This window comes from Schistocerca americana, chromosome 6, assembly GCF_021461395.2.
Source record: "Schistocerca americana isolate TAMUIC-IGC-003095 chromosome 6, iqSchAmer2.1, whole genome shotgun sequence".
Lineage (NCBI taxonomy): Eukaryota > Metazoa > Arthropoda > Insecta > Orthoptera > Acrididae > Schistocerca > Schistocerca americana.
In genome coordinates, this window is record NC_060124.1 from 486,347,133 (window position 1) to 486,361,019 (window position 13,887).

The window sequence follows — 13,887 nt, forward strand, 5'->3', positions numbered from 1 at the left end:
CACACATGCTTGAAATGACATGGGGTTTTATTAGAACCAAAAAATTACAAATTTCATAAATGTCGGACAGATGGCACTTCATCTGATCAGAATAGCAATAATTAGCATAACAAAGTAAGACAAAGAAAAGATGATGTTTTTCACAGGAAATGCTCAACATGTCCACCATCATTTCTCAACAATAGCTGTAGTCGAGGAATAATGTTGTGAACAGCACTGTAAAGCATGTCCGGAGTTATGGTGAGGCATTGGCGTCGGATGTTGTCTTTCAGCATCCCTAGAGACGTCGGTCGATCACGATACACTTGCGACTTCAGGTAACCCCAAAGCCAATAATCGCACGGACTGAGGTCTGGGGACCTGGGAGGACAAGCATGACGAAAGTGGCGGCTGAGCACACGATCATCACCAAACGAGGCGCACAAGAGACCTTTCACGCATATGGGGTGGAGCGCCATCCTGCATAAACATCGTACGTTCCAGCAGATGTTTATCAGCCAGGCTGGGGATGATGCGATTCTGTAACGTATCGGCGTACCTCTCACCCGTCACGGTAGCAGTTACAAAACCAGAATACCGCATTTCCTCGAAGAAAAAAGGCCCGATAACTGTAGATGTGGTAAATCCAACCCATACCGTGACTTTCTCGTCGTGCAGTGGAATTTCCACGACAGTTCTAGGATTTTCGGTAGCCCAAATTCTGCAGTTGTGGGCGTTGACGGACCCTCGGAGCGTGAAATGAGCTTCGTCGGTCCACAACATGTTACTCAACCAGTCGTCATCTTCCGCCATCTTTTGAAACACCCACACCGAAAATGCCCTCCGCTTCACTAAATCGCCAGGTAACAGTTGACGATGCCGATGGATTTTGTACGGATAGATTCGGAGGGTACGCCTCAGTGCTAACCAAACAGTAGTGTATGGAATCCCGGTGCGACGTGCGACTGCACGACCGCTGCCTTCCCCGTGCATAGACGAACCCGCTACAGTCTCCATTTCTTCCTGAACTGTCTCAGCAGCATTACGCCTTGTGCTCAGTCGGCCACTACGGGGTCTGTCGTCTAAACAGCCCGTGGCTTCGAACTTCGAAATCATTCTCGCCACAGCTGCATTTGTCAACGGACCTTTAACCGTTCTAATCCCCTTCCTATGGCGATAGGATCGTAACGCTGAACTAGCACATTCACCATTCTGATAATACAGCTTCACTAATAGCGCCTTTTCAGGTATTGTCAACATGCTGCGACTGCTGGCGCATCTGATTCTCTCTCTCATTACAGCTCCTTTCGTACACGATTGTCATGTGGATTTTAGCTGACGTTTTGCTGTCCAGCGCAATCTGTCGGACATTTTGTGAACTTTGTTTTTTTTGTTTTTTGGTTCTAATAAAACCCCACGTCCCCCCAAGCATGTGTGTCAATTTGTACCTCTCTATCTACATTATTCAGTGGTTTATTAAGTTTTCAAATTTATACTGAATTTTTGATCACCCGGTACGTCGTGATCACAAATTTTGATGTTGAGTTTCTCGGTATTCCCATTTCTGCTACTTTTCATTACTTTCGTCTTTCTTTTATTTACTTTCAGTCTCTATTTTGTACTCATTACACTGTTCATTCCATTCAACAGATCCTACAATTATTTTTCATTTTCACGGGGGGTAGAAATGTCATCAGCGAATCTTGTTACTGAAATCCTTTCACCTTGAATTTCAATCCCCCTGCTGAATATTTGTTTTATTTCCGTCATAATTCGTTCTTGGTCTTCCAGCCTTATTATTCCCTCTTGTGTCTTGTACTTCTTGTATATTACACGTCTTTCCCTATAGCTTAACCTACTTTTCTCAGAATTTCGAACGTCTTGCTTCATTTACACTTTCGGACGCTTTTTACAGGTCGACAAATCGTATGAATTCGTCTTGACTTGTCTTTAGTCTTGCTTTCATTATCAACCGCAGCGTCAGAACAGCCCCTCTGGCGCCTTTACCATTGCTAAAGTACCATCCGCCTTTCTCCCCTTTAATGTTGACCCCGTCGGTTACGTGGCCTTCCTCTACAGGCGAGACATTTGGATTCGGCAGGATCCTGGCGGGCATCAACGCGGCGGCGTCGCTGGTGCTGCCCTCTATCTACGTGAGCGAGATCGCGAGCAACGAGGTGCGCGGCGCGCTCGGCTGCCTGCTGGGGCTGATCAGCAACTCGGGCGTGCTCTTCTCGTACGTGGTGGGCGCCTACCTGCCCTACTCGGCGGTGCTCTACCTCAACCTGGTGCCGCTTGTGCTCTTCGCCGTCGGCTTCGCCTTCCTCCCTGAGACGCCCTACTGGCTGGCCAAGAAGCGCCAGTACCCGGAGGCCCGGCAGGTGCGGGCGGCTGGCGCTCACATCCACTTACCTGCAACAAAAGAACACAAAGCTATCAAAAAATTTCTAAGAAAATAGGGCACGAAAGGGAGGCAGTGGTTGCAAAGAGAGTGATACAGGGTTGTAACCTATTCCCGATGTCATTCAAACTGTGCAGTAAAGAAGCAGCAAAGGGAACCAAAGAAAAAACTTGAATAAGAAGTTCAGGGAGAAGGAATAAAAACTTTGAGATTTGCCGATGACATTGTTATTCCGTCAGAGACGGGAAGGACATGGAAGAGCAGTTGAATGAAATGGACAGTGTCTTGAACGAAGGATATAAGACGAGCATCAACAAAAAACGGAATAAGAATAGCTGATTGTAGCTGAATTAAATCAGGTGATGCAGAGGGAATTAGATTTGGGAACGAGGCACTTAACCATTTCGCGGGGATATACAGGGTGTTACAAAAAGGTACGGCCAAACCTTCACACACAAAGAAAGAAAATATGTTATGTGGACATGTGTCCGGAAACGCTTACTTTCCATGTTAGAGCTCATTTTATTACTTCTCTTCAAATCACATTAATCATAGAATGGAAACACACAGCAACAGAACGTACCAGCGTGACTTCAAACACTGTTACAGGAAATGTTCAAAATGTCCTCCGTTAGCGAGGATACATGCATCCACCCTCCATCGCATGGAATCCCTGATGCGCTGATGCAGCCCTGGAGAATGGCGTATTGTATCACAGCCGTCCACAATACGAGCACGAAGAGTCTCTACATTTGGTACCGGGGTTGCGTAGACAAGAGGTTTCAAATGCCCCCATAAATGAAAGTCAAGAGGGTTGATGTCAGGAGAGCGTGGAGGCCATGGAATTGGTCCGCCTCTACCAAAACATCGGTCACCGAATCTGTTGTTGAGAAGCGTACGATCACTTCGACTGAAATGTGCAACAGCTCCATCGTGCATGAACCACATGTTGTGTCGTACTTGTAAAGGCACATGTTCTAGCAGCACAGGTAGAGTATCGCGTATGAAATCATGATAACGCGCTCCATTGAGCGTAGGTGGAAAAAACTAAAATGAGCTCTAACATGGAAATTAAGCGTTTCCGGACACATGTCCACATAACATCTTTTCTTTATTCGTGTGTGAGGAATGTTTCCTGAAAGTTTGGCCGTACCTTTTTGTAACACCCTGTATTTCCCATTAAACGTATTTCTTTACAGCGTTAATCTCTCATCTATGGCCCTTGGGATTGTTGAAGAATGTTGAATGAGTCAAGGAACGAGGAGATACTCGGAAGAATCGACGGGGAAAGGAATGTGTGGAAGACATGAGAAGAAGAAGGGACAGGATGGTAGGACATCTGTTAAGACCTCAGTACTGCCATGATACTAGAGGGAGCTATAGAGAGTAAAGATTGTAGAGAAAGACAGAGACGGAATACATCCAGCAAATAACGGAGAGCCCGCGACCCAAAGAACGTTTGACCTAAGTACAGCTATTGACATGGTACACACGTACTGTTTATTTTACATCTTATGCTAGTCTTTTGCCCTTTTGAACGTTCTGTATTAATGTTGGACCAAGCCTCTTTAGGCAGTTTGTAGTTTTAGTGTGTTTCGAAGAAGGTGTGGTTATCATCGTCGAAACCTAGGTCAACATCCGGTTTCAATTCGCAATCGAGGCGGATTCTTTATAATCATTAAATTATTCACGATTGCTGACGCACTGCAGTGTTAAAAGTTCTCAATAACTGAAGACTTTATCCAGATATAAGGTACAAACCTTGATAATTCTAAAGCTTTTGCTACATACGGCTTCATATCTTGGCCTGCCGTCCGAGAACAATTAACACACACATCGAGAAAAGTTTTGCATCACCCCGCTTCCCAGAACTCCTGAAGATAGACGTTGACTATGTATACTGTATCACAGACACAGTCCCTTTGACTGTTCAGAGATGTCACTAAACCCGCCCAAGATGTAAACAACCGTACATGAGCAGCGCCTATTAGAAGGTGGGGGTCCGACAGCCGATCAGTTCCAGTCATTCCACCAGGAAATGGGTACACGGCCTTTGTTGTCTGTAGTTCAACCTACACGGTCAATACCGCGCTTCGATCGCGTCCGCATTGTTACTTTGTGCCAGGAAGGGATCTCAACAAGAGAAGTGTCCAGGCGTCTCGGATTGAACGAAAGCGATGTTCTTTGGACATGAAGGAGACACAAAGGGACAACTGTCGATGACATACCTCGCTCAGGCCGCCCAAGGGCTACTACTACTGCAGTGGATGACCGCTACCTACGGATTATGGCTCGGAGGAACCTTGAAAGAAACTCTACCATGTTGAATAATGCTTTTCGTGCGGCCATAGGACGTCGGGTTACGACTGTGCGCAATAGGCTGCATGATGCGCAACTTCCCTTCCGACGTCCATGGTGAGGTCCATCTTTGCAAACACGACATCATGCAGCGCGGTACAGATGGACCCAACAACATGTCGAATTGACCGTTCAGGATTGGCATCACGATGAGTGTCACATACGCCTTCACCCATACATTCTCGGAGACGTGTTTGGAGGCAACCCGGTCAAGCTGAACGCCTTAGAAACACTGTCCACTGAGGCAGCAACGTGGAGTTTCCCTGTTGTTTTGGGGTGGCATTATGTGGGGCCGACGTACGTCGCTGTTGGTCATGGAGGGCGCCGTAACGGCTGTACGATACGTGAATGCGATATCGGCAGCATATTGGCGAGGCATTCGTCTTCGTGGACGACAATTCGCGTCCCCATCGTGCACATCTTGTGAATGACTTCATTCAGGATAACGACATGACTCGACTAGAGTGGCGAGCATTTCTTCAGACATGAATCCTACCGAACATGCCTGGGATAGATTGAAAAGGGCTGTTTATGGACGACGTGACCCACCAACCACTCTGAGGGATCTACGCCGAATCGCCGTTGAGGAGTGGGACAATCTGGACCAACAGCGCCTTGATGAACTTGGGGCGAATACAGGCATGCGTCAATGCAAGAGGACGTGCTACTGGGTATTAGAGGTACCGGTGTGTACAGCAGTCTGGACCACCACCTCTGAAGGTCTCGCCTCGCTGTATGCTGGTACAACGCACAATGTATGGTTTTCATGAAAAATAAAAAGGGGGGAAATGATGTTTATGATGATCTCTATTCCAGTATTCTGTACAAGTTCCGTAACTCTCGGAACCGAGGTGATGCAAAACTTTTTTGATGTGTGTATTTTTGGGTAACTCTTCTCATTCTCAAAGGACATTTTTGACTCAGAAACGGGCGGTTCGGGCAGTAAGTAGTCTAAGTTTGCGAACTTCTTGATGACCCCTGTTCACTAGTCTGGGCATTCAGACACTGGTCTCTCAAGATATATATACTCTACTCTCGTTTCTTGTTAACAATATCAGTTTATTCCCAAGAATTAGTAGCTTTCACTCAGTTAATTCTCGGCAGAAATCCAATCTGCATCTGGATTGCACTTACTTAACACTTGTGCTGAGAGGTGTGCAGTATACTGCTGCATCCATTTACCACAATTTAGCAGTAATCCACGCGCTTTCAAATCGAAGCTGAAGAATTTCCTCATGGATCACTCCATCTATTCTGTCGAGGTGTTCCTTGAAAAATTAATCTGATTCCTACGTTATGTTGTTGATTGCGTTTACGTAAACTTATGGCTTTCTTTTTTTGGGTTCATAAACATTTGATTATATCTGTTATTACATTTATGTTGTAATTTCATGTACTGACACGTCCATAACCTTGGAGATCTGCTCCTCAATTTGGTCCTAAGGAACTGGACGTGTAAAATTTAAAAAAAAATAAATAAATAAAAATCAAACCAGTCTTCGGACCGGAGACCACAACAACAAGATATAAAATTGGGGAAGTGTTAGATGACAATCAGTTTGGCTTTAGGAAAGGTAAAGGCACCAGAGAGGCAGTTCTGACGTTGCGGCTGATAATAGAAGCATGACTAAAGGAAAACCAAGAAGCATTCAAAGGATTTGTCGAACTGAGAAAAGCGTTCGACAACGTCAAATAGTGTAAAATGTTGGAGATTTTGAGAAAAATACGGAGAAGCTATAAGGAAAATCGGTTAATATGCAATATGTACAAGAGCCAAGGAGGAACAATAAGTGTCGATGACGAAGAAGGAAATGCTGAGATTAAAAATGGAATAAGACAGGGATGTACTATTTCGCCGCCTCTCTTCAATCTATACATCGAAGAAGCTATGACGAAAGCAAAAGAAAGGTTCAAGAGTTGGATTAAAATTCAAGCTGAAAGGATGAGAATGACAAAAGTAGCTGATGATATTGCTATCCTCAGTGAAAGTGAACAAGAATTAGAGGATCTGCTCAACTGAATGAACAGTCTAATGAGTACAGAACATTGACTGAGACTAAGAAAGACGAAATTAATTAAGAGTAGCAGAAATGAGAACAGCGAAAAACTTAAAATCGGGATCTATAATCACGAAGTAGATGAAGTTAAGAAATTCTGGTCTCTTGGCAGCAAAATAACCCGTAAAGGACAACAACACAGGTAACAGACTGGCGCTGGCAAAAAGGGCATCCCTGGCCAATAGAAGTCTACTGGTATCAAGCATAGGCCTTAATTTGAGGAAGAAATATCTGAGAACATACGTTTGCATTGTGTGGTAGTGAAACATGGACTGTGGGAAAACCAGAACGGAAGAGAATCGAAGCATTTGAGATGTGGTGCTACAGAAGAATGTTGAAAATTAGGTGCACTAATGAGGCAAGGAACGAGGAGGTACTCCGAAGAATCAGCGAGGAAAGGAAGATGTGGAAGACATTGACAAGAAGAAGGGACAGGACGGTAGGACATCTCTCAAGACATCAGTACTTCTATGGTACTACAGAGAGCTACAGAGAGTAAAATTTGTAGGGGAAGACAGAGATTCTGTGTTCTCGCACCATTGATCACATACTGGCAGCAGCCAGACTAGGGAATACCGTCCCATGTAAACGCTGCCATTAACACCACAACAAAAATTGCTGCCTTTGGAGTGGTGCTGTGATCGGGAAGATGCAGACGAATGACGTTGCATTGTTTCGCACTTTCCAGACATCTATCGTTAGCGATAATGGCGGCATCTTTGGTAGAGGTTACTTACAAGACGCCAACGGCCCTGCCACCGGCTCCCATCAGATCTAGCACATGGATGGGCAGAGCGCTGTTGGCAAGTGGGTTGCAGTCAGCCCTTGAGAGGCAAACTGAGGAGCTACTTGATTGAGAAGTAGCCGCTCCGGTCTCGTAAACAACATACGGCCGGGAGAGCGGTGCGCTGACCACACGCCCTTCCATATCCGCATCCAGTGACGACTGTGGGCTGAGGATAACACGGCGACCGGTCGGTGCCGTTGGGCCTTCCAAGGCCTATTCGGACGGAGAGAGGAGGGAGTTCATACTTAGGGAGGTTTTAGAGAGGGACAGCGGTTTCACTCCTGGCGTCATGAAGTGTGGAGCCATCGGCTATGATTTCAGATCACGACTGTAGCGAGTGAGGGAACTGACAACACAAACCTACGTTACGGATATCCTGCGTCCTCACGTATTACTGCTCGCGTGACAGCATCGTGGTGTTATTTTTCAGCAAGACAATGCTCGGACACACATGGCACCTGTCTCTAAGCACTGTCCCCGTCATGTTGACATACTCTCGAGGCGAGCAAGATCCTCAGATCTGTTCCCTGCAGAATATCTGTGGGACCAGCTCGGATGTCAGCTCTGTCCCATTGCCAGCATCCACGACATACTGGACCACTTACTACAGCTGTGGCCAGCTTGCCTCAGAGGAGTATACAATGACTTTGTAACATTCTTCCCAACCGAATCAATGCGTGCTTCCAGGTCTGAGGGTGTGCGAGGTCATACTAATAAGTAGGCTCGTACTGCCAAGTTCATTCTCAATTTGACTCGATTTTGTAATCATTAGAAGAACATCACATATCGTCTCAACCCGTGAAGTTTCATTTCGTCCCCCCCTCCCTTTTCTGTACAGGATGCTTGACTTTTTTCAGGCAGAGTATTTATTCCAGCGGATGCTTTGAATTAATACTACAACCAGCCGCTTTACACTATTATTATTTAAAAAAATACTATAATCTTTTAATAATTAGCTTTAGAGTCAATGAAGACTCATCTTCAAATGTTTGGCCACTACAGATAATTCTCATTTTGAACGAGGCGCTGGGATCGTTGCGCTAGTGGAAATGGTGGAGAATCCAATGTAAAACGAAATTCAGCAGGATTTCAAATTGTCACGATTGATCCTCTAAATATCCTGATTCGTATCAGGCATATTTCAGCACTTTGGTAAGCCTTAGCGGAGAGAATTAATTATATACTGTGAATGCAGCCAAATTTTATTGTTTCTCAAGTGGAGACTGACATCATAATCGTTCAACAGGAAGTTTTCTCATAAATTTCTTCTGACATCGAAAGTTGTATACTGGCAAAGAAATCATCTTTCAAATATCTTTTGTCCTGGTCAGACATTCGTTTACCAGATTTCGGTGTTGTTACAAGAAGATTTCGACCTTCAAAAAGAGATTCTCGAATCCTCCGTGAAAAGACGGGTGGTCAGATTAAAAAAAAAAGTGTTGACGCTGTATCCAAGGACAAGAAACATCCGCTGATCCCAGAGGTCGCGATGGCACAGATACAGCCGCGGAAGTATACGGGTTTCGATATTTGGAAGAATGTTGTGAGAAAATTTTCAGACCTAGTTTTGTGGAATCATTATGATGTCAATCACCATTTGAGATACAATACAATCAAGCTGCAATCAAATGGCTCTGAGCACTATGGGACTTAACTTCTGAGGTCATCAGTCCCCTAGAACTTAGAACTACTTAAACCTAACTAAGGACATCACACACATCCATGCCGGAGGCAGGATTCGAACCTGCGACCGTAGAAGCTGCAATCACTAGTACGTAATCAGTTCTCTTCGCCAAGCATTACCAATGTACTGACATATGTCTCATACAAATCAAGACGTTTAGAGAATCACCTGTGAAAATTCGAAATCCGGGTCAGTTTTGTTTTAATTGCCTTCTCCGTCGTGCGTATTACGTGAAGATATTTCGTTCGTTTTATGTGTATGGTGCAAAAAAATGTTGTTTTAAGCATTTCCTTACAGATTAACATTATTATCTTTTGAAAACTAAATAACCAAAAAGCCAGGAATGTAAGACGTAAAATAACACTTAAAACATAAAACAAATATAAGTAAAATAAATAATTAGAATATTAATTAATGTTTAGATATTTTAATGAGGTATGTTGAAAATACTCAGACAGTACGTTGAGTAAAGTTTATATGACAAAAATGATGTTTCAGGAAACAGCTTTATTACACAGGAAGCTTCTTTTATTTATGTTGTAACAAAAGTTTTCGTTTGTCAAGACAAATTAATAGTGGTGGCGTATTTTACCTCTATGATTAATTGTACAGTTCCATTAGTTCGTGCTAGTGCATCTGTATCAGGTATCCCACTTAAAGTCTTTGCAGATAAATTGATTGCCCTTAACAAGAGTTGATCAACGATACCTTATTAGTCACAATCTAATTAATAATAATAAAAGTATAAATTTTATAAGATCCAGTGCACTTCATATAGCACAGCTTCTTAAGTAGTTGCTCCAAAGCAAAGACGTTTGTCGACAGTACTTGCGTCCTTTTACGCTCTTCACTTCTGCCTGTTGTTTATTTTATGTGTCTTGTATAGCTACATAGTCTCTCAATACGAATATTCTCCATCATCCACCACACTCCGCCGAGCTCAGAACTGAAGCCATTTCCTGCCTCCGGAATACTGAAGGATTTCCCCTGACAGTTCTCCTATTGTATGCCTTCCGACCGCAGCCTCACGCCGGGTCGCGTTTGTAGCACCCAAATGACATGTAACTCGATGAGATGTAGACAGTCAACAAATTTGGAAAAGCCACACTGATTTCCCGTATTTCGTTGTTTTAGCATTATAACTTGTGTGGTATGGTAGGATGCTGTTTCGAGGCAACGGCACATTGTAGATTTATCACAGGCGCGTCACCCTTCGTATAATTTCTTATAATTGAATATCAGTTATTTTGGATCGGCGGTAATAGCCTAAGATGAATTACAGTATTGTTGAGAATTCTGTCATTTCGTCGTCGTCTTGTGATTAGGGACACAAAGTTACACAGGCGAAAATAGAACGTTCGTGTCCTGTTTTTCCATATCCTCACATTTGTAACAAATCCTGTGCTATTCTTATAAATCAAGACAAGGAAGAATTAAAGACATTAGCTGCCAGTGGGAAATGATCTATATCAATGGGGCAACTTAAGAATTTGTTCCAGGCTGGGAATCGAACCCGGGTCTCCTACTTAACTAAACTGATCCGCTGACCAGTACTCCATCCGAGCAAAGTGGTCACCACAACTGCGGTAACTATTCTAGCGCGCCTCCCGTCACACTCAGATTCCCAACTTCTACCGATGTAGTGCCCCTGATCACTTCACTATATATGTGGTGTTTGTTCTTTCAGACACCACACTACACTATGTGATCAAAAGTATCCGGACACCCCAAAAAATACCTTTTTCACATTAGGTGCGTTATGCTGCCACCTAATGCCAGGTACTCCATATCAGCGACCTCAGTAGTCATTAGACACCGTAAGAGAGCACAATGGGGCCCTCCGCGGAACTCATGGACTTCGAACGCTGTCAGGTGACTGGGTGTCACTTGTATTATACGTCTGTACGCGATATTTCCACACTCCTAAACATCCATAGGTCCACTGTTTCCGATGTGATAGTGAACTGGAAACGTGAAGGGACACGTACAGCACAAAAGCGTACAGGCCAACCTCGTCTGTTGACGGACAGAGACCAACGACAGTTGAAGAGGGTCGTAATGTGTAATAGGCAGATATCTATCGAGACCATCACGCAGGAATTCCAAACTGCATAAGGATCCACTGCAAGTACTGTGACAGTTAGGCGGGAGGTGAGGAAACTTGGATTTCATGGTCGAACGGCTGCACATAAGCCACACATCACGGCGGTAAAAGCCAAACAACGAATCGCTTGGTGTAAGGAGGGTAAACATTGGACGCTTGAACGGTGGAAAAACGTTGTGTGGAGTGACGAATCACGGTACCCTAAGTGGCGATCCAACGCCAGGGTGTGGGTGTGGCGAAAACCCGGTGAACGTCATCTGCCAGTGTGTGTAGTGCCAACAGCAAAATTCGAAGGAGGTGGTGTTATGATGTGGTCGTGTTTTGCATGGAAGCGGCTTGCACCCCTTGTTGTTTCGCGTGGCACCCTCACAGAACAGGCCTACATTTTGTTTTAAGCACCTTCTTGCTACCCACTGTTGAAGAGCAATTCGGGGATGGCGATTGCATCTTTCAACACGATAGAGCACCTGTTCATAATGCACGGCCTGTGGCGGAGTAGTTACACGACAATAATATCCCTGCAATGGACTGGTCTGCACAGGGATCTGACCTCAATGCTACAGAACACCTTTGGGATGTTTTGGAACGCCGACTTCGTGTCAGGCCTCACCGACCGACATCGATACCTCTCCTTCAAGAATTGGCTGCCATTCCCCAAGAAACCTTACAGCACCTGACTGAACGTATGCCTGCGAGAGCGGAAGCTGTCATCAAGGATAACGGTGGGCCAAAACAATATTGAATTCCAGCATTACGGATGGAGGGTGCCATGAACTTGTAAGTCATTTTCAGCCAGGTGTCCGAATACTTTTGATCACATAGTGTACACCAGTAGTGTGTGATATAAGTTGAGAATTTGGGTCTGATGGGAAGGGTGCTGGGGCTGTCCGTGCGGTTATGGTTACCTCTGTGTTCAGCGTGGGTATGAATCCCGGTGCTGCACAAATTTTCAACTTGCCTCATTGATATTAATCAATGCCCACTGGCAGCTAATGTCACTAATTCCTTTGTGTGTTGATTCATAGTTGGTGCAGGATTAAAATGGAGTCTGTTCTTTCAGAAATGTCCGAAAGAACAAATAGCACACATATTATTGTGAATGAAATAGAAAAATGTTCTGCAATATTAGACGTTATTTGCATGTAAGAGTGCACTCGCTCAGGGCGCAGTTTCTTCGATTTTATGACTTCTGTCTGATTAAAGGAAAAGAAATCCACTACTGTACAGCTACGCTTTGGGTGACAAACAGCTGGAGACAGCGTCTGCCGTAAAATATCTAGGCGTAACTATCCAGAGCAACCTTAAGCGGAATGACCATGTAAAACAGATAGTGGGCAAAGCAGACTCAGATTCATCGGGAGAATCGTAAGGAATTGTAACTCATCCACGAAAGAAGTGGCTTATAAGGCGCTTGTTCGCCCTATTCTTGAGTATTGTTCATCCATCTGGGATCCCTATGTGATAGTACAGATAGAGGAGACAGAGAAGATCTAACGAAGAGCGGAGCGTTTCGTCATGGGATCGTTTAGCTGGAGAGAGAGCGTTACGGAGATGCTATACAAACTCCTCTGGCAGGCGTTACAAGAGAGTCGTTGTGCATCACGGAGAGATTTACTATTGAAATTTCAGGACAGCACTTTTCAGGACGAGTCGGACAACATATTACTTACCCCCACATACGTCGCGCGTATTGACACGAGGAGAAAACTCGAGAAATTAGAGCCAATACAGAGGCTTACCGACAATCATTCTTCCCACGCACTATTCGCGAGAGGAACAGGGTTGGAGGGATCAGATAGTGGTACCGAAAGTACCCTCCGCCACACACCAGTAGGTGGCTTGCGTAGTATGATGTAGATGTAGATTAAAAACGCACAATGAATTTGCTGTGAGTGAAACGACGGGCAATGATATTTATATTTATTGCTTGTCACAAAAATATGGCTGTTCATTTCCGAATATGTTGCAGCTTCCAAGGGTGTGGTTAGGCAGAAACCTAAGTGAACAGCTAAAATTGCTACGACTGAAACAAGCACCAATGACATTTATGTTCTTCCTTGTCACAAAAATTTAGCTATTTTCGAGCGAATATGTTGCGATTTTCGAGGGCCAGCTCTGACACGGGAGAAGCTGGTGTCAGTGTCACGTTCGGCTCACTCGAAATGCGCTGATGGACATGTACAAGCCGCTCTGACGTCAGTTCCGAGTAAGCCAAGTGTATCACGAACTCCGTCTCAACTTCACTTGGTCCACGCGCCAGTTTTTGGCTTACTAGGATTGACCACCTCTGTACCGAAACGGCATACGCCAGAATCAGTCAGCTTACGTTGAGGCCTAACAGACATGGAACAGTTACTCCGCACAATCTTTACAATGGTTGTCATGGTTGCATTTCCTTTATGCAAAGTATATTTGACAGTATGTATTGCTAGCGAACCCAGCAATGCTTCGCAGTTGCTGAATATGTATAGGAATCGGATGTAAGCCCTAAATTCCGTCTTCCATCCTCTCTCTGTC

General features: G+C 44.6%; 1 protein-coding gene across 1 annotated transcript in view; it reads left to right on the forward strand.

Annotated features, from left to right (window-relative positions):
* LOC124620237 (facilitated trehalose transporter Tret1-like) overlaps positions 1 to 13,887 on the forward strand; it is a 65,031-nt gene that overhangs the window by 38,168 nt on the left and 12,976 nt on the right. The window contains exon 3 of the mRNA XM_047146905.1: positions 2,081 to 2,360. Within this exon, the coding sequence (XP_047002861.1) occupies positions 2,081 to 2,360 (280 nt within the window). The remainder of the gene's footprint in view (positions 1 to 2,080; positions 2,361 to 13,887) is intronic.